The sequence below is a fragment of the Thalia democratica genome, chromosome 8 (assembly GCF_965202585.1).
Source record: "Thalia democratica chromosome 8, ktThaDemo2.hap1.1, whole genome shotgun sequence".
NCBI classification, from domain to species: Eukaryota; Metazoa; Chordata; class Thaliacea; order Salpida; family Salpidae; genus Thalia; species Thalia democratica.
Window position 1 is genome coordinate 42,627,286 of NC_139172.1, and position 20,834 is coordinate 42,648,119.

The 20,834-nt window shown below is 26.4% G+C and overlaps 1 protein-coding gene across 4 annotated transcripts in view; it reads right to left on the reverse strand.

Annotated features, from left to right (window-relative positions):
* The window catches only part of LOC145842587 (U2 snRNP-associated SURP motif-containing protein-like), a 30,137-nt gene extending 9,625 nt beyond the window's left edge, over positions 1 to 20,512 (reverse strand). For 2 of the 4 annotated variants that reach the window (XM_082950056.1, XM_082950053.1), the window contains exons 1-12: positions 20,438 to 20,508; positions 16,779 to 16,986; positions 14,116 to 14,231; positions 13,781 to 13,822; positions 13,322 to 13,463; positions 11,765 to 11,919; positions 10,933 to 11,038; positions 5,253 to 5,464; positions 4,179 to 4,222; positions 2,579 to 2,683; positions 800 to 866; positions 298 to 515 (exon numbers count right to left, since the gene is read on the reverse strand). In XM_082950056.1, the coding sequence (XP_082806182.1) occupies positions 298 to 515; positions 800 to 866; positions 2,579 to 2,683; positions 4,179 to 4,222; positions 5,253 to 5,464; positions 10,933 to 11,038; positions 11,765 to 11,919; positions 13,322 to 13,463; positions 13,781 to 13,822; positions 14,116 to 14,231; positions 16,779 to 16,986; positions 20,438 to 20,446 (1,424 nt within the window). In that variant the 5' untranslated portion in view covers positions 20,447 to 20,508. Of the gene's footprint in view, positions 1 to 297; positions 516 to 799; positions 867 to 2,578; positions 2,684 to 4,178; positions 4,223 to 5,252; positions 5,465 to 10,932; positions 11,039 to 11,764; positions 11,920 to 13,321; positions 13,464 to 13,780; positions 13,823 to 14,115; positions 14,232 to 16,778; positions 16,987 to 20,437 lie in introns of all 4 variants that reach the window. The other 2 variants (XM_082950055.1, XM_082950054.1) reach the window with 2 other exon arrangements.
* Positions 20,513 to 20,834: the final 322 nt, after the last annotated feature.

The following is a 20,834-nucleotide window of genomic DNA, read 5'->3' on the forward strand; positions in this document are numbered from 1 at the left end:
TTTTGCAAACGAAGTTAATTCAACTATTATCAACAAATTTAACAAATTAAACAACGCCAAACAGCATACACAAACCGGTACTATTCAAAATAAAAAACATAGCAAAATGTATTTTCAACTTCAAGAGCTTTCGACAAAAATAAAAAATTATACATAAAACATTCAACACATACACACATATGTACAAAAACAAACTCTGTCGTAAAAAATTATTAAATGCGAAAATGTATATATATATACAGAAAAATATATATAAAATATTCAATATATATATATATACAAACAAAGTAAACAAACTCTGTCGCCATCTCGACCTTCTCCTCCTTCGCCGCCTCCTCCGCCTTCTTGTGGGGCCCGAGGTTCCTGTTGGGGTCGAACTCCCCGTGCAGCGGCAGGTCCTCCTCCTCGTCGGTGCTGCACCCCTCCAGGTACGGGTTCAAGCTGGGGGGTTTCCACACGCTGCCGCCCTGAAACATGCGGAACTCCCTCGTCCGGTACCGCTCCGGCGACTCGCCCTGGTGTTTCGCGCAACACGCGGTTTTAGTCAAGGGGGTTTTTTGAAAGCGAGAGAAATGTATCTCTCTCGTTTTTAATAAATTAATTTTAAACTAAAAAATCTGCGCTGTTTACTTGAGAGCCCAACTACCTTGGGTTTTTTAACAAAATTTAATCAAAATTTTTTAAACAGACAGTTGACCTGCGAGTGGAACTTTTTGTTCTACATTTCGTAGTTTTTTTTTTTTTAATTTAAACCTGCTTTTATTTATTTAAACTTTAAACACAAGCTATTTCAAACAACCTGGAGCGTTGAATAAATTCTCCATCGGTAATACACGTGAATAGGACTTTTATTGTCGAACAGAAATCTTTAAACGAATATTTTGTTAATTGTGACGTCACAAACACGCATGTTGCAAATTTAATTTAATTATTTTCGGCACGTCTTTGCAAGCAAGTTTTTGGTGTCGGTAATCCGGGCGTACAGAGTTTGAAAAGTTTAAAAGTTTTGTGATACTTAAAAACATTTTGAAAACTTCTGTACAACGGGACTGATTTTTTTGTTTTTGCTTTGCAAGACGAACCGTTTAATTTCGTACAACTTTGGTTTTTATTAAACTTTAAATTATCTAGTTTTGGTTATTTTGGTACAAAATTAAACTTATACTAAATAAAAAAAACTTACTCTGTCAGATAGACTCTATTAAAATTACAGACGGGGCTTTACAATCAAGGGTTTTTATTTAAAACACATAAATCTGAATTTATAAATGACCAAGAAAATTATGTAATTCGAAGCATTATATGCAAAAATAGATAAATTAGTTTTTAGTCTTATTTTTGACTAACAATTACAGCAAGAAAGATAAAAGGATAAAAATTATTATGCTCTGGTCTATACCCCCGTTAATTGTAAAGCCCCTGGTAACATTAATAATTTCTATCTGTAAAAAATTATAATGATCAATATAACTGAACATAACCTAACTTACAATAAATTTAAAAAATAAATACATATATGGCTTATCAGACTTAAATCAATTTAAGTTAAAAAACTTCCTTAAATGCCTACAGTTCATAAAGCAAATGACTTAATCTCATTATGGTTTTTTAATAAAATATTAATAATATAAACCTGTACATAGGATTTTTGTTTTATTCAAATAACAATAATATAAACCTGCACATAGGGTTTTTGTTTTATTCAAATAATAACAATATAAACCTGCACATAAGGTTTTTCTTTTATTTAAATATTAATGATATAAACCTGTACATAGGGTTTTTTTTATTATTCAAATATTATAAACCTGCACATAGGGTTTTTGTTTTTTTCAAATATCAATAATATTAACCTGCACATGGGGTTTTTGTTTTATTCAAATAATAACAATATAAACCTGTACATAGGTTTTTGTTTTATTCAAATAATAACAATATAAACCTGCACATAGGGTTTTTGTTTTTTTCCAGTAATTATTTTTAATATATGCCTCTACATGGGGTTTTTGTTTTATTCAAATAATAACAATATAAACCTGCACAGAAGGTTTTTCTTTTATTTAAATATTAATAATATAAACTTGCACATAGGGTTTTTGTTTTATTCAAATGTTAATAATATTAACCTGTACATAGGGTTTTTGTTTTATTCAAATAATATAAACCTGCACATAGGGTTTTTCTTTTATTTAAATAATAACAACATAAACCTGTACATAGGTTTATCTTTTATACAAATATTAGTAATATTAAAATAAATACACGGGGTTTTTATTTTTTTCTAGTAAATATTTATAATATATGCCTCTACATAGGGTTTTTGTTTTATTTAAATATTAATAATATAAACCTGCACATAGGGTTTTTGTTTTATTCAAATATCAATAATATATACCTGCACATAGGGTTTTTGTTTTATTCAAATAATAATTTTATAAACCTGTACATGGGGTTTTTATTTTTTTCTAGTAAATATTTTTAACATATACCTGCACATGGGGTTTTTGTTTTATTCAAATAATAACAATATAAACCTGCACATAGGGTTTTGTTTTATTCAAATATTAACAACATAAACCTGTACATGGGATTGTTGGATTCCCTGTTCATAATGATTGCTTCAAACATCGGTCCTTCTCTCACCACGAACTCTACCATCCTGTGCACCAGTTGGAGCAGGTTTCTGTGAGCAATTATCAACATTTTGGTTTTAATTGAAAAAATTATAAGAGTCGCTCATTTTTAAAAGGTTTTTTTTATTAATTTCGTTCAGCGCATCCTCAGAATAATCATGCTATAAACTGATAATATTATAGTGTGAATTCATTTATTGTTTATAACTATATTTACACTATAATATTATCGGTTTTTAGCAATATTGTTCAGAGGATGCGCTAAACGAAATTAATTAATAAGCCTTTTTAAAATGAGTGACTTATGTTTAGTTTTTTAAGTTATTAATATACAATAAAATCTTATTGTATAAAAAAGAACATGGTAGCTGCTCCATGTTCTTTTTAAATCTAGCTTTTACTATACCAGCTGCCGAAGTAATTTAAACAGTCAAGTTGCAATGGTTAGCAACTTTAATAAGTATAATTGATTACTTGTAAAATTATTTCTAAATACAAACAATTGAGTAGTTTGAATGTAAACAACACTATTCTTTGCATTAGATTCTGTTAGTTGTTTTCTGGTAAAAAAAAATTGTGATTACACGAAACTAAAATAAGGTGCCAGATTTGCTGTGACATTGTTGATCTAATCCCACACCTACAAAGTTAAGTTACTTGCCAGCCCATTAAACTTTTTAACTCAACTTCTTGTAACAAGCCTTTTGACCCTTTAATTTTTTCATATAACCAGTAAACTTTTATCAATTGATTCACAAATAATTTTAAAAAACCCTAGGTTGCCAAATGTTTTTGGAAAATATTCTCCAGGTTTTTGAAAGCACACATTTTTGGGTCTATTTTTAGTTTATAGTTAAGTTTAAGGTAAGAAGCGGTGTAAAATAGTATAAATACATTAAAAAGATATTCGAAAACTACTTTAAATGAGTTGTTTAGTAAAAAAATACTTGATGCTGCCAAAAAACTTTTATCTTCATGATTGATTTTTTGAGTCAAATCGAAATTTTACTACTTGACATGTTAAAGTTTTTAAAAATTCCAAGTTTTCCCAGGTAGTTTTAGTGAATTTTGTTGTAAATTACAGGTTTTTTAGCCTGAATTGTCAAATTCCAGGTTTTTTGGAAACCCAGATAACGACAAAACAAGACCAAGCTTAGAAATGACAGGTCTGTGGAAAAAAAAATTACGCTTGTTGCTCATATATACTATAATACATCAATAAGCTGTTTTTTAAAATGTTGTTAAGAATCTATTTTTCTTGTAAACAAGCTCACTTGGTCTATTACTCATTACATGGGCACCTTTTGTATAATTAAAACTTTGCGTACTTTGTTAAATTTACACCGATTGTCAACATAATACAAAATAATACATATGCGGTTCTTTTTCAGCAGTAAATCTCAATGAAGTTATGTATTAAAAAAAATTTTGAATAAGTTGCTTACATAAAATCATACCGTTTCTTTTTTTTTATTATAAAACTTTTGAAACTTTGTTTTATTATACGGGATTTAAATAAGTTTTAGTATAACAATTTAATTTTACCTGTCAGTTGGAGTAACCACTATCACTTTTGAATTTACCAGTGTCTGTGTGAAAAAAACATGTTGAAAAGTAATTGTTAAAAACATAAATAATCTAACAATTTATAAAGAAAAAAAACATTATTGAAGTCAATTTTTTTGATTAAACATTTAAAAGTATAAACACTTGAGTAATATAACAATTGTTAGCCAGGCTTTAAAAAAAATATTCAAAAAAAATTGCAATAACCAATTAAAATTACTTTTAAAACCAGAGAAAATACTAACTGTATTTATTTAAATGAAATTAACTTAACCAAACATAAAAAAATCATCTTTGAAGTATAATTTTTTGATGAACACTAGCTTAAAAGTCTAAAGTCACGCACAATCTAATAAACCAAAATTAATTTATCTAAAACTACAATTAACTTAAGTAAAAAACATTATGGAAATAAGTTCTGTTGATATAGTGGAAATTAGCTTAAAATTCATGACCAAAAAAGTAATTGTAGATTAAAAGTATATACATTATTAAAAATCTTATTCTCCGTATTAAAACAAACGTTATCGAAATCTGTTTTGTTCATGAAGTGGAAATTAACTTTAAAACTTTCGAACTTAACAAAAAGTTACTACACATTAAAAACTGTATATATATATAATATAATGTTGATAATATTATCCTCCATAAAAAAAACCTTATCGAAATCTGTTTTGTTGATGAGGTGGAAATTAACTTTAAAACTTTCGAACTTAACAAAAAGGTACTACACATTAAAAACTACATATATATAATATAATATTGATAATATTATCCTCCATAAAAAAAAACGTTATCGAAATCTGTTTTGTTGATGAGGTGGAATTTAACTTTAAATCTTTCGAACTTAACAAAAAGTTACTACACATTAAAAACTGTATATATATATAATATAATGTTGATAATATTATCCTCCATAAAAAAAACGTTATCGAAATCTGTTTTGTTGATGAAGTGGAAATTAACTTTAAAACTTTCGAACTTAACAAAAAGGTACTACACATTAAAAACTATATATATATATATAATATTTTTCTCCATACAAAAACGAACGTTATCGAAATCTGTTTTGTTGATGAAGTGGGGCGGCATGCCGTTGGTGGACTTCTTCAGCGGGTCCAGCGGCTGCGCGTTGAAGGGGAGGCCGGACTGGGGCGGGGGCATGCGGGCCAGTTTCATCTTGGGGGGAACGTAGATGGGTTGCGGGGGGATGGGCACGCACTTGCCGTAGCCCAGCTTCATCTCGAACCCCTCGTAGTCGCGTCCTGTCGGGGTAAAAATATTTAAAAAATAAAAAAAATTAAAAAAAATATCGGATTTATATGATCTTGATTCGTAGTCGCGTCCTGTTGGGGTGAGTTGTAATAAAAATATTTAAAATATCTGATTTATATGATCTTGATTCGTAGTCGCGTCTTGTTAGAGTGGTAAATAAAAATATCTAAAAATTAAATACTGAAAAAAAATTATTGACTAATTAAATTATTATACAAATACAGTGCTTATTCACTTATCCGGACGCTCACTTATCCGGACAGTTTCGGAAAAAATTCAAAAAAATTTCAATAGTAAACACAAAATTCATTCAAAAAGTTTCGCAACTTTTTAAATCCCATGAGTTTTCTGCTAAAAACGTGGAAAAACTATAGAAAAACGTCTATTATTTCTAATTTTAGTAAAACTTCCAATAAAAACTTGTTCATGGTTGCCACTGATCATGCTGAGAAAAATTTCCTGACTTTTCCTGACTTTTTACCAAAAATTTCCTGACTTTTCTAAATCAGTTTTACTTATATAAATTGTTATTAGTTTAATAAAATACTACCCAAACTATTTAAAATAAAATTCTTAAATTAAAAATCAATTAAAAAAGAATATACTTAAGTAACTGTAAAAAAAAGAAATTAAAAATTAAACTACATATCTGTTTTATAAAATATTTCCTCTTATCATTTAGTATAAAATTTGTAACAAATAAATATACTCTTATTTACTTTAAAAACTTAAATTACTCTACAAAAAATACAAACAAATACTTAATCTTGGCATCTATCTCTCTTATAACTTAATTTATAAATTTTAAACGAATTTAAAAAAATTATTAAGAGGCAAAGTATTCATTAACTTGTTACATAAAATACTAAACTAACTTCTTAGTTATAAAGAACTCAATTATTTAAACAAAAAACACTATTCTAAAATTATGCTAGATAAACTTTTGTGTATATATCACAGTTTCACTATGAATGTGTCCTTGCTACAGATCATCAATACTAAAAAGCTTACAAAATCTGCTTGTTCAAGTAGGGTACTTGTTCAATATGTTAATAGAAAATTTTTGCAGTTTTATAAAGGATATTTTACCAATTTATACCAGGTGAAGGCATTGGAAATAAAATAAAATATTTTTGTAAATTTCTAGGAAAACTTTGGAATTTTTTTCTGACTTTAAAGGACTCTTAATTAATTTTTACCAATTGAAGGCTTTGAAAAACAAGGAATTTTGTAAATTTAAACTGACAAAATCTAACTTATTTTTAAATTTTATCAAATTTCCTGACTTTTCCTGACTTTTGTTATTTTTTAAAATTTATCCTGACTTTTCCTGATTTCGTGACTTTTCCTGACCGAGTGGCAACCCTGCTTGTTAGTTAGGGATAGATGTGTTTCCGTTAAATTGACTTTAAACATAGTCAAAGTTTCCCGTTTTCTTTCTGTCTGTTTTCTTAATTTAAAAAAAAAGTCTTTCATTTCATTTAAAGAGATAGGTTTACATTATTTTTTGGTTTTAAAGATAAATTTCATTTATATTTTCTTTTAAACAAAACTAATATTTTATTTTATTAACTGTTAGGGCAGGTGGAATTAAAAATGATTAATTTTACTTGCTTGACCCATTAAAAATGTATATAGTTGCAGAGAGTTAGTAAGTCTGATGTTTTTCTACCATAGAAAAAATTAATTAATTAATTAACCTTAAGTTTAGCTTTTACTATTTATCATTTTATTATATATTACTTACAATTACTATGTATTTGTTTTTACTATAACACTTTTGTTATGCATTGCACAATATGCAGCAGTTATATTATTAAATGAAAAAATTAGTTTTTGTAGTTATCCGGAATTTTGGTTATCCGGAATTGTTTACAGAAAAATCTTGCCAAACGTGTACGGATAAGTGAATAAGCACTGTATCTAAAAAAAAATTAAAAAAAAAAGTTTCTGATTTATATAATCTTGATTCGCAGTCGCGTCCTGTAAGAATGGTAAACACAAATATCTAAAAACTAAATATTGAAAAAAAAAATTAAGTAAAAAAAAAATATTTGATTTGTAAAATGTATTCAGTCAAACATTAAACAAAAAATCAAACTAATAAAAAAATCTAAAAAATAAAAACTGAAAAATACGTGGTCGCGTCCTGTTTGTGGTGTGAGTTATTTAAATTTACAAGGACAAAACTTAAATTATCGAACAAGTGTTTAGCCCCTACTGGTAAGGGCTTTTAATTAAATTTGTTTCTAAAACTAAAATTTTTTAAATGCTTTAAACAAAAACTACACAAAGATGTAATTGAAAACGATGACCCAAAGTAATCATGTCCTGGATGTGTAATGTTAATAACAAAATTTAAAATAAGTAATTACCAAGTTCACACTGGTTTAGGATTTTATATAATTTTTTTGTAAAAATTATAAAACTCAATAACTATTGGACTTGGATTCTCAGTTGTTTAAACATTATACTATCAAAAGCTGATGTAATATTATTGAAACACAATTACAGTTTTATCAGGACCTGACTTAAGAGTTTTAGAAATTGAGACGTGTAAAAAATAAATTAAATATCGAAAATAGTCATACAAACCCTGCAAGTGCCTGAGAGCTAAATAATCAAATAATATACCCAAAAAAATAGGTAATAAATCAAATAACATACCCAAATATTTTATTCATTTTATTTTTAGAACAATGTAATACAAATGTTTCTTCACAAACCCTGAAAATGTCTGAGCGCTAAATAATCAAATAGTATACCCAAAAAAAAAATTTATATTTTTTTCATTTTATTTTTAGAACAATGTTATATAAATATTTCTTCACCCTGCAAATGTCTAAGCACTAAATAGTCAAATAGTATACCCAAAAAAAAGTTGTATTTTTTTCATTTTATTTTAAAACAATGTTATATAAATATTTCTTCACAAACCCTACAAATACCTGAGTCAGGGTTGCCACTCATTTTTTCAAATTTTTTTCCAAGTTTTCCAAATTTCTTCCAGGTTTTTAAAAGTACACATTTTAGGGTCTATTTTTAGTTTTAAGTTAATTTATATTAAAGAAAATGTGTTAAATAGAATAAAAGCATTTAAAAGATAATATGAAGTTACTTTAATTGTGTTTTTTAATAAAAAAATTTTTGATGATGACAAAAAATCTTAATTATATGATAGATTTTTTGTGTCAAATCAAAATTTTACAACTGAAAATGTTAAAGTTATTAAAAATTCTAGGTTTTTTGATCAAATTTCCAGGTTTTTCCAGGTTATTTTAGCCTAAATTGTCAAATTCCAGGTTTTTCCAGGTTTCCAGGTAAAGTGGCAACCCTGCTTAGTGCTAAATAATCAAATAATATACCCAAAAAAATTTGGTACTTTTTTCATTTTATTTTCAAAACATATATATATATATTTTTCTCAAACCAAAAAATTACACATAGTTTTAAAATAATCTAACAAACCCTGCAAGTGTCTAAGCCAGTGGTTCCCAACCTTTTTAATGCCCCGCACCCCTAAAGTCTCTTAATTTGATCTCGCACCCCTAGTACTGTATGCTATTATTATTTATTAATAATTTGATTATAAAATCATTGTTTTTATTAATTAATAATTTGTATTTTAATTTTTATGATAGTGTACTATATTAACAAAAACAAAATACTTGGAAATTTAGAAATATAATAAACTATATTCGAACAAGTTTTATCTATTTTTTAATTTATACAAAAAAAATGCTTCAGCCTATGTCTTTTTCATTCAGTTTTTTAAGATTTAAAAATATATTAGAAGTGAGGAAAAAGCACTGGATTTTAAAATATTAGGCTTAAAATTAAAAATAAACTTTTTATACATTTTGTTATGAATATGTGTACTTAAAAAGTAAAAATCATCTGTTTTAAGTTAAGCTTATGTGATGTTTTATTTTCAGAACTAGCAGCTAGGAGGTTTCAAAATAATAAGAGTTTGAGTTAAGATTTTTTAAAGTTAAAATATTTAAAAGTCTTAAATTGAAAAATATATGTATAAAAGCAAATACTAAAAAAGTTTTTATGCTTACAACAGTGGCGTAGCATCATATTTTGGTCAAAAAAATTCCCTAAATTAAAACTTTTGTAAATAGCTATAAAAAGATCTTTTTATAAGTAATATAATTGAATTTAATTCATTAAGTAAAATAAGTTCGAAGTAACTGTTTTAAAAAATACTTAGAATTATTAGAAGTTACTTAAATGAAGATTACATTATAAATGTAATAGACTTAACAGAACCTGTTCTTAACAGCTAATAAAAAACCTGCTTAAGATACTAATTTTTAATAAAGTATTTCAATTAAAATAGATGCTAGCTCATAAACTGTTTTAAACAACTAATGGCCAGTTAAGAAAATAAAATATTTAAAGAATAGATGATTAAAATTCACAGGTGTAAAACTTTAAGAAAGCTTTACTGAAATGTTAATTCTAAACTAACAGCTATTATATGAAATTAATAAAATGAATTTACTTCTAGAAAAGCGCTCTTACTCTATGATATATAACTAAAATTAATTTATTCAGAAAATTAGTGTCAACTTCTTTTTATAACACAATGTACTTTTTAACTTTGTAAACTTTATTAGAGAGTGAAAGTCTCCTTATTTATCATACAAAAATGAAAAGCCATCTCGCACCCCCTGGAATGCTGCCTCGCACCCCCAAGGGGTGCGAGCACCCCTGGTTGGGAACCCCTGGTCTAAGCACTAAATAGTCAAATAATATACCCAAAAAAAAGTTGTATTTTTTTCATTTTATTTTAAAACAATGTTATATAAATATTTCTTCACAAACCCTACAAATACCTGAGTCAGGGTTGCCACTCATTTTTTCAAATTTTTTTCCAAGTTTTCCAAATTTCTTCCAGGTTTTTAAAAGTACACATTTTAGGGTCTATTTTTAGTTTTAAGTTAATTTATATTAAAGAAAATGTGTTAAATAGAATAAAAGCATTTAAAAGATACTATGAAGTTACTTTAATTGTGTTTTTTAATAAAAAAATTTTTGATGATGACAAAAAATCTTAATTATATGATAGATTTTTTGTGTCAAATCAAAATTTTACAACTGAAAATGTTAAAGTTATTAAAAATTCTAGGTTTTTTTGATCAAATTTCCAGGTTTTTCCAGGTTATTTTAGCCTAAATTGTCAAATTCCAGGTTTTTCCAGGTTTCCAGGTAAAGTGGCAACCCTGCTTAGTGCTAAATAATCAAATAATATACCCAAAAAAAATTTGGTACTTTTTTCATTTTATTTTCAAAACATATATATATATATTTTTCTCAAACCAAAAAATTACACATAGTTTTAAAATAATCTAACAAACCCTGCAAGTGTCTGAGCGCTAAATAATCAAAAATATACCCAAAAAAATTAGGTATTTTTAGAACAATGTAATATAAATATTTCTTCACAAACCCTGCAAGTGTCTGAGCGCTCTGTCGGCGTCTTTCCTGGTCATGTAGGCGACAAAAGCGCAGTTCCTCTCGCGCGCCTTTTCTTCGTCCGTGCGCGGCCACATTATCTGCGTAATGACGTTTCAAATTTTAAAAAAATTAGTGATGATATTTCAAATGTTAAAAAAATTAGTGATGATATTTCAAATGTTAAAAAAATTAGTGATGATATTTCAAATGTTAAAAAAATTAGTGATGATATTTCAAATGTTAAAAATATATATTGACGTTTTCAATATTGGTGACGACATTAAACATTTATGTGAACGCATATTGAAACTCTGAATACTTATTAAATGCATTATGACATTTCAAATGTTTTGAGCTCAGTGACATTCCAAATGTTAATATAAGTTATTGATGAAATTTCAAAAATAAATAAATATACAAATTTAAACTTTTAATACAAAGTACTAAAATTTAAAACGTACCCAAATAATATATAAAAACATTTTAATAATAATCAATATAAAATAAATTAACTTCGAAAATTTTCATGATAATCAAATTTTGGTTTTCTAAGCTTTATAAATTTATCACACTAAATTTCATAAGTAACATGGTTTTGTTCATACTATAAAAAGAAAACGGTAAAATTGAATATAATCCTTACTCAATTTCGGGAGCTGTAAACTTAATATTGTCAACAAAAACATTATAAAGATTTAGTAAATAAATTTTACACCTTAAAGAACATTTTAATTAAATTTAATATATACTAAGGGCATCACAAACAGCATAATTATCATTGCCATTTCAAATAATTCAAACAAATAATAAAATATAATAAAAACCTTCACACTGGCCAGAGGTCCGTATTTACCGAACAGTTCGCACAGTTTCGACTCATCGACCGTGGGGTTGACGTTGCCTAGGAACAGGTTGGTGGTTTTGGGGTCGTCCTTGAAGGAAGTGTCCAGCAAGTCGTCCGCCAGCAGCGACGGGAAAGCTGCGGAGATGAAGTTAATTTCAGTAAGGTAACTTTCTATGTAATTTGATCAAAGAAACAGTGAAATTTAACTGTAGTCTAAGATAAGCTTAAATAGAACGTGTTAGATGAATGAGTCAAGCAAGTTTTTTGAAATTCATGAAGGAAAAGCTGCGAAGTAAAACTAATTCAATGTGTTTATAAGTAAGTGTCTGGGTAAAACATCAATGGAACTGCTACTGACTATTTAATGTTTATTAAAGTGTACTGCTTCATGAATAATTTAATTACACAGTACATAATCAAAAAAAAATAAAATTATTCATATTAGTGATCAAACAGTGAATATCTGAAAGAAGTACATTGAATCTTTTATTTAATTAGCATTTTGAATAATAATAAATATAACTAAACGCTTATATCTTTATTAATTAAGGGCATAAGGGGGGGGGGGGGGGGTAAACACCTTTTTTTGGTTTTTGATCTTATTTTATATAGTTTTTACTAAGCTACAAGATGCTTTTTACAGATTTTAAAATTTTAAAATAGTTTTTGAGATATAGCTAGTCTAAGTCGGAGCCAACAATAGGTTTCTTATGGGAGGCGCAAACTAAAACGGCAAAAATAGACTATTTCACTAAAAATCTATCTCCTCCTACGTTTTTTGAGATAACTACTTCAAACTTTTAGGAAATGTTCCTTGATATAGTTAGAAAATTCTGTCGGAAGGAATTTTTAAATAAATAGAAAATAAAAAATTTATATATAAAATAAATAAAAAAACAGTTTTTTTTTTGTTTTCTTGTTATAAAATTTTTATTTTTTAATTTTTTTAAATTCATATCCGACAGAATTTTCTAAATACTGCAAGGAAAATTTTCTGAAAGTTTGAGGTAGTTATCTCAAAAAACCTAGAAGGAGATAGATTTTTAGTAATTTCTAGTTATTTGCCGTTTTAGTTTGCGCCTCTTATAAGGACCCTATTGTTGCCTCGGACTTTGAAAAGCTATATCTCAAAAATTATTTTGAACTTTTTAAATCTGTAAAAAGCATCTTGTAGCTTAGTAAAAACTATATAATATAAGATCAAAAACCAAAAAAGGGTGTTTACCCCCCCCCCCTATGCCCTTAACAAACAATGAAAATCTGGTAGTGTGAAACTAATTTTTTTTTAATAAACAGTAATTTTAATTTAATAAGAAACTGATGTTCTAAACAACAAACGAAAACGTACAGTGAATATCCGGCAGAAGAACGTTGACGTTTTTCAAATAAACAGCACTTTGAGTAATAGACTTAATTTAATATTCATATTTATAATATACAAACAATCAAAATCTGGCAGTGTGAAATTGAAGTCTTTCAAGCAAACAGCAATTTAATAACAAACTAATGTTCTAAACAATAACAAACGAAAACGCACAGTGAATATCCGGTAGCAGAACGTTGACGTCTTTTATCGGTTCGAACCTCGTTTTTCTCTGCGGCGCTTCCTGCGCTTCTTTCAGCGCCTTCTTGACCGCGTGCCGCTGCTCCCTTTCTATTTGCATTTGCTTGATCTCGTCCTGTGTTTATAGTTCGGTTTTTACTAACAATTACTTTCAATCCAAATTTCCTTTTTTTTCTATTTTTACTGCTAATCAGGTTGTTAAAAGTTTCAAGAGATTCGGACTTGCTCGAGTCAATTTAAACTTTGTTGTGTTCATGCTTGATACTTAATTTTCATTTGTCAACTGATGCTGAAAAGCATTTTTGTTGCAGTGCAGCGCAAAAATAACAGGTTAAAAGAAACGGTATTATAATAAGCCAGCAGACATGTGTTTAAAGAAAATTTATTCAATATGTAATATACAAAATAACTTAAATTAAAATATTAACTTACCTTGAAACTTTCAAGGACACTTTTTTTCTTCAATTGGTTTTTCTGAAAAAAATAATTTTGTAAGACATAAAATTCTAATTTTAAGGCTATCAAAGTAATCTAGGAAAAAACAACTAGAATAATTGATTGCAGATTTATTTAAGACTGAAAGTTAAAAGCTGTACAGTTATCAAAACATACAAAACATAAACTAATAAAGCTTTTTATCAGTAAAAATCTATGAACAGTAAAGATAAACGCAACAATAAAACTGTCACAAATTTTAGTCTCTCAAACACATTAAAAGTTTTTGCAGAGAACTTGATAATTCAAACAAACAGTTGCAAAAATCAAACTTTGATGACTGGTTTTTCAGGGGCGGGTTTCACAAGGGGGGAAAACCGCGACTGCTTGGGCGGATCCAGCAGGCTTCCCTTGGGCGGAAGGTACATTTTGTTGGGCGTTGATTTGACTGAAAAGTGTTAAATTTAAATATATAATAACAAATTAGTTTAAAATTTTTTTGAACATTTTGTTTGGGGGTTGCAATTTTACTGGGTGCACGACTATTCAAATTCTTAAAAAAAAAGTTAAAAGGGTCACAACTAAAAAAGTAATGTGTATTTGTAAAATATAGAAAATTCATACGTAAGTTCTATTAATATTCAAAAGCCGTTTTTTTCATTTTGCAAAACATTGGTTTTTTTTTTGATATATGGCTTAAGTTAAGTAAAAAGACATAGTTATTTTTAGTAATTTTAAAATAACTTGAAAAGTATTCAAGATTGTGCAAAAAATAAAAATTGGCTTGTAGATTTTAATAAGATCTACATATGAATTTTCTTATTTTTTAAATTTATACTACTTTTTGAGATATAGTGTTTTAAATATTTTTTAAAGAATTTGAATTGTCAGAATTTGAATTTTCATGTAACCAATTTGTTTCAACAACAATACATTATTCAGTCCTGATTTGCCTGAAGGTTGTTAAACAACCAACTATTTTGAACAAAGTAATAAATGTTGGTACTTATCTACTTTTTACCACCTTTAGAATCAGCATTGACTACTTCTCCCCTCACGAAAAAAACAACACAATAAAACAAATAATTAATCTAATAATTAATAAATAATTAATCAACTAATTAATAAATAATACCTTTAGTTCAAGCTTAAAAAACTCTAACCTCACAAATACAAATCCAGTTATCTATACAGTTTAACAACATATATTCAAACCCTAACTACTAATACAAGCATTTATATGTCTCAATAGTTAAATAGCTACACAACTTTTAGTTATAATTATTTTCAACTAACCACCTTTAGGATCAGCGTTCACTACTTCTCTCCTCACGAAAAAAACAACATACACACAATATAACAAATAATTACCTTTAGTTCAAGCTTGAAAAAATCTAACCTCACAAATACAAATCTAGTTATTGATACAGTTTAACAACATATATTCAAACCCTAACTACTAATATCAGCATTTATATGTCTCAATAGTTAAATAGCTTCACAACTTTTAGTTATAATTATCTTAATTTACTACCTTTAGGATCAGCGTTGACAACTTCTACCCTAACAAAAAAAACAACATATGCACAATAAAATATTTTTTTAAAGTATAGGACAAGCATTGAAAGATTCTCCCCTCAAAATTAAACTATATAACTATTTTCAACTAACCACCTTTAGGATCAGCGTTGACCACTTCTCCCCTCACAGAAAAAAACAACATATACTCAATAAAATAAATAATTAATCTAAAAATTAATAAATAAATAATACCTTTAGTTCAAGCTTGAAAAAATCTAACCTCACACATACAAATCTAGTTATCAATACAGTTTAACAACATATATCCATACCCTGACTATTAATATCAGCATTTATATGTCTCAATAATTAAACAGCTACACAACTTCTAGTTATAATTATTTTAATTTACCACCTTTAGGATCAGCGTTGACGACTTCTACCCTAACAAAAAAAACAACATATGCACAATAAAATATTTTCTTAAGTTTAGGACAAGCATTGAAAGATTCTCCCCTCAAAATTTAACTGTATAATTATTTTCAACTATTTACCTTTAGGATCAGCGTTCACTACTTCTCTCCTCACGAAAAAAACAACATACACACAATAAAACAAATAATTACCTTTAATTCAAGCTTGAAAAAATCTAACCTCACAAATACAAATCTAGTTATCAATACAGTTTAACAACATATATTCAAACCCTGACTATTAATATCAGCATTTATATGTCTCAATAGTTAAATAGCCACACAACTTCTAGTTATAATTATTTTAATTTACTACCTTTAGGATCAGCGTTGACGACTTCTACCCTAACAAAAAAAACAACATATGCACAATAAAATATTTTCTTAAGTTTAGGACAAGCATTGAAAGATTCTCCCCTCAAAATTTAACTGTATAATTATTTTCAACTATTTACCTTTAGGATCAGCATTCACTACTTCTCTCCTCACGAAAAAAACAACATACACACAATAAAACAAATAATTACCTTTAGTTCAAGCATGAAAAACTCTAACCTCACAAATACAAGTCTAGTTATTGATACAGTTTAACAACATATATTCAAACCCTGACTACTAATACAAGCATTTATATGTCTCAATAGTTAAACAGCAACACAAATTTTAGTTATAACTATGTTTAATTAACTACCTTTAGGATCAGCATTGACTTCTTCTTCCTTCACGAAATACAAATCTAGTTATCTATACAGTTTAACAACATATATTCAAACCCTGACTATTAATATCAGCATTTATATGTCTCAATAATTAAACAGCTACACAACTATATAATTATAATTATTTTCAACTAACCACCTTTAGGATCAGCGTTCACTACTTCTCCCCTCACGAAAAAAACAACATATGCACAATAAAATAATTTTTTTAAAGTTTAGGACAAGCATTGAAAAATTCTCCCCCCATAATTAAACTATATAATTATAATTATTTTAACTAACCACCTTTAGGATCAGCGTTGACAACTTCTCCCCTCACAAACGCCTTCACGCTGCTCCTGCCCCCCTCGAAAGTGCTCTTGAACTTCTCCAGCTCCTCGTTTATCTTCCTCTCCTCCTCCTGCTTCTTCCGCCTCTCCATCTCCTGCCTGGACAGCTTCATGCGGTTCCTGCTGGCAATGCTGAAACCCTTCATCTTCTCCGATGACTGCTGGAATTATTTTTAAAATTGTTTTTGGAAATTTTTTATTGCTTTTGTTCGCTTATAGTTTGTTTTATTTCATCTTGAAGTATATGTCTTGATTTAATAATGAATATTGTAATTATAAATTAATTGTATTTTCATAAAATTATATAATTTATAATTTTTACTATTTTAATATTTTAATATTAATTTTAATATTAGGATAAACCCCTTTGTCTTTTCTGATGATGACTGTATGAGAAAAATTTGTGTATAAAAACTTGTTTTTGAGATATTATAAGGTTTTGTTTACTTATAGTTTGTTTCATTCATCTTCTCTAATGTTGACTAAAAACATTTAGTAATTAGTTTAGCCATTTTTTAATATTAGGATACATTTATGTTAGGATTATTTCATTCTTTTTAATGACGACTGTGTATATTAAAATTTTTGTGTATTTTGACTACTTTAATATTCTCCAATGACAACTGAAAATATAAATTATTTGAGATTGGTGTCTTTTAAATTTACTTTAAAATATTTTCAACTGTGATGAAAACTTGTAATTACTATTATATATATTGGCAAAAATGACATTATAGAATTAGTTTCTTGGCGAAATGAATTGCATAATTAAGTATTTTTTGTGAATTAAATGAAATTTAAACGCTCCGGCCAACCAAGTACTAAATTTTTTAACAGGTCTGGCAACTGTTGCCCAGCCCGGGCATAGTCGGTAGATTACTTTTATTATTCTTACTATTTACTCAAACAAGAAACTTTATAAATAACTGCTTCCCTAAAAATATATCTCCTAACAGTGAAACATTGTTCAGGGTTGCCACTCATTTTTTCAAAATTTTTTCCAGGTTTTCCAAATTTCTTCCAGGTTTTTAAAAGTAAAGATTTTTGGGTCTATTTTTAGTTTTAAGTTAATTTCTATAAAAGAAACTGTGTTAAATAGTACAAAAACATTTAAAAGATGCTGTAAAGTTACTTTATATGTTTTATTTTTATAAAAATTTTATTTGATGATGACAAAAAAATCTTATTTATATGATAGATTTTTTGTGTCAAATTGAAATTTTAGTACTGAAAATGTTAAAATTATTCAAAATTTTAGGTTTTTCCATGTTTTTTGATCTAAAATCCAAGTTTTTCCAGGCTTTTTTTCAAAATTTCTCAAATTCCAGGTTTTTCAAGGTTTTTCCAGGTTTCCAGGTAAAGTGGCAACCCTGATTGTTTTGTTGATAACAAACTGTAAAATGAACATATTTATATTTTTAATACATAAAAAAATCTTTTTTTGTTTTTTTGTTTGTTTGTTTCAACAGTTTTTTTTTATTATTGCAAGAAACACTTTCTAAAAATTTGAGGTTCTTTTATTGCTAAAAAAAGTTGAAATGAGATAAATTTTTAGTGGATTTTTAAGTTTTTTTACAAAAGCAAGAACTTAAAAATTATTCATAAAATTTGATCCATAGGTTTGTATTTGAACATATGAATAAACGTTAATATAAAATGATAATAAACGTTAATCAAATAAATCTTAATTCTTTAAAAATAACTTGAAGTTTGTATGTCATGCTTTCATATGAAGGCTGATATTTTTATTTTAATGTTGGACACCAATTAATAATACTCTAATTTATTTTGGATTTTTTAATCAAGATTAGAAGACACAATTATTGTTTTTTGTTGGTTTATTTTACTTGTTACATTAATTTTTTTTTTGTAAAATACTAAACTCCTAGAACTTTTCTTACCATAACTGCAAAACCTTTCTAGTTTTAACTGAAATCTAAATTATAATTTGATTTTTTGTATTTTGCTGACTGTAATATGTTTCTTTTGATTTTGGTAAAAAAAATAGCAAGTTTTTATTTTTGACAAATATTTGTTTACTCTCATCTTATACTGTGAAGAGTGCTAGGTTAAAAAATTGTATAGTTTACTTATTTAAAAATATTGTTCAAAAATTTATGAGTTAAATGATTAGGTTTTCAAAATCAATATAACTAATGATAATAGAGATTGTAACAAAAAAAAATTATTTGGTAATATTATAAAGCTTTATGCTTAGTTTTTTTAGCTAGAATTTTTTTTTAATATGCTGCTGACTGTAATGCTATTTATACTTTTTTATTTAAAATTTAATTCAAAGATGGTTACTTTAACTATTTTTATTTGTAAAATAATAGTAAAGTCTTCATTTAAATCAATACAGTTTAATATAATTTTATTTAAAGTTATGATAATTTTTCTCATTTAAATTAACAATTAATTTTGCAATTTTCATAATTTTATCTTTAACTTTAAATATTTTTATGCTGTTTATATAAATAAGAAAGTTAGTGTTTTATTCATATTAAAAATAATGTTTTAACTGTACTTTGTTGAATAAATTTGGCTATTTTATTTTTTTAATTTTTGTCACTAACTTCTAATTTCTTTTTATCTTTTGTCTGTAATTTTTTCAAACAAGTTTTAAAAAATTTAAGTCCAAAATTAAATGTAATAAACCTTTTTTTTTACTTAAAACAACTATTTAAAAAAGGGTAATAAATCTAAAGGTTTTATGTCAATGCTAAAACACTTGTTATTTTCTGAAAAATAGCTTTTAAAATTTATTTTTGAATAGGTTTAATGAAAGTTTTGGATACAACAGTACAAAAAACACTTCAACTATTTTTAAACTTAGCTTTTGCTTTCAGTTTCAAATTTTTAGAATATAATTGTATAAATTCAATATAATCAAGTTTATTAAAACATTTAAAAATACTGTGATAGTTACAAATAAACTTATAAAATATTACATAAGCTTAACAAACAGTTTTATTTTTATAACTTCAATGAACTTTTTTAGGTTTAAGTGCTAAATATGATTTTTTTCAAGAAAATTTCATACAAGGTTCACTTTATTAAACAATGAAAAAAAATAGCCAGTTTACTTTAAACCATTTTTTTATTCCAAAACCATACTTCAGAATTTATTAGAATAATAAAACTCTTTTTAATGAACAAAATTAGTGAACTAATTAACTAAAAAATATATATAAGCTTACTACATGTTTATAACTTTGATTTTGTATTGTTTCTTTACTTATTAAATATTTATTTTAGACTTAAACAAAAAATATGCTTATCTAGGTTACATGATAAACTTTACTGATTTTTATACAAAAAACATTTTATAATAAAAAAATTTGTTAATCAAAATTTTTTTTTTTTATATAGTATTTAATTTTAGTAAAATTTGCATTTTGTGCTCAGTAACTTTTTTTTCATAAAATTGAAGATTACAACCTTAAAAGCTGATTTCAAAAATATTTATCAAAAAACACTAGCTTATTTATATTTGATTATAACAATCAAGTTAATAAAATAACACCAACTTTAAATTGTAGTTGTATTAAATTATAAATACTAAAAAAAATAATTTATTTTCATCTTGATATAGTAAAATATTAAACTAACTTTGTTCATTTTTGTGTAATTTTTGTCTTCAATTTATGTGATTTATAATTACTTTTTTTTTTTATTGTATTATCTTTCTGCATATTCAAAGTATTATTATATTTAGATAGTATTATTTTAAAGCCTCAGAAAGCTGATAGACTTTAGTTTAAAGTTTTATCAAAGCCTTAAATATAAAAAGATATGAAGACTAAATTAAACAGTGGTTTTTAAACATAAACTTCAAATAGTTAATAAACTTATTTTAGTTTATAATCATATGAATAGAATACTACTATTCATTTGAGATAAGTACTACAGAATTGCCACTGTTTGAGGCAAAAAAGCTAGCCAGAGTTTATAATAAACAGGGTTTGCTACTCTTTGGGTCCGAAAATAAATATCCTGAAGGCCTGAA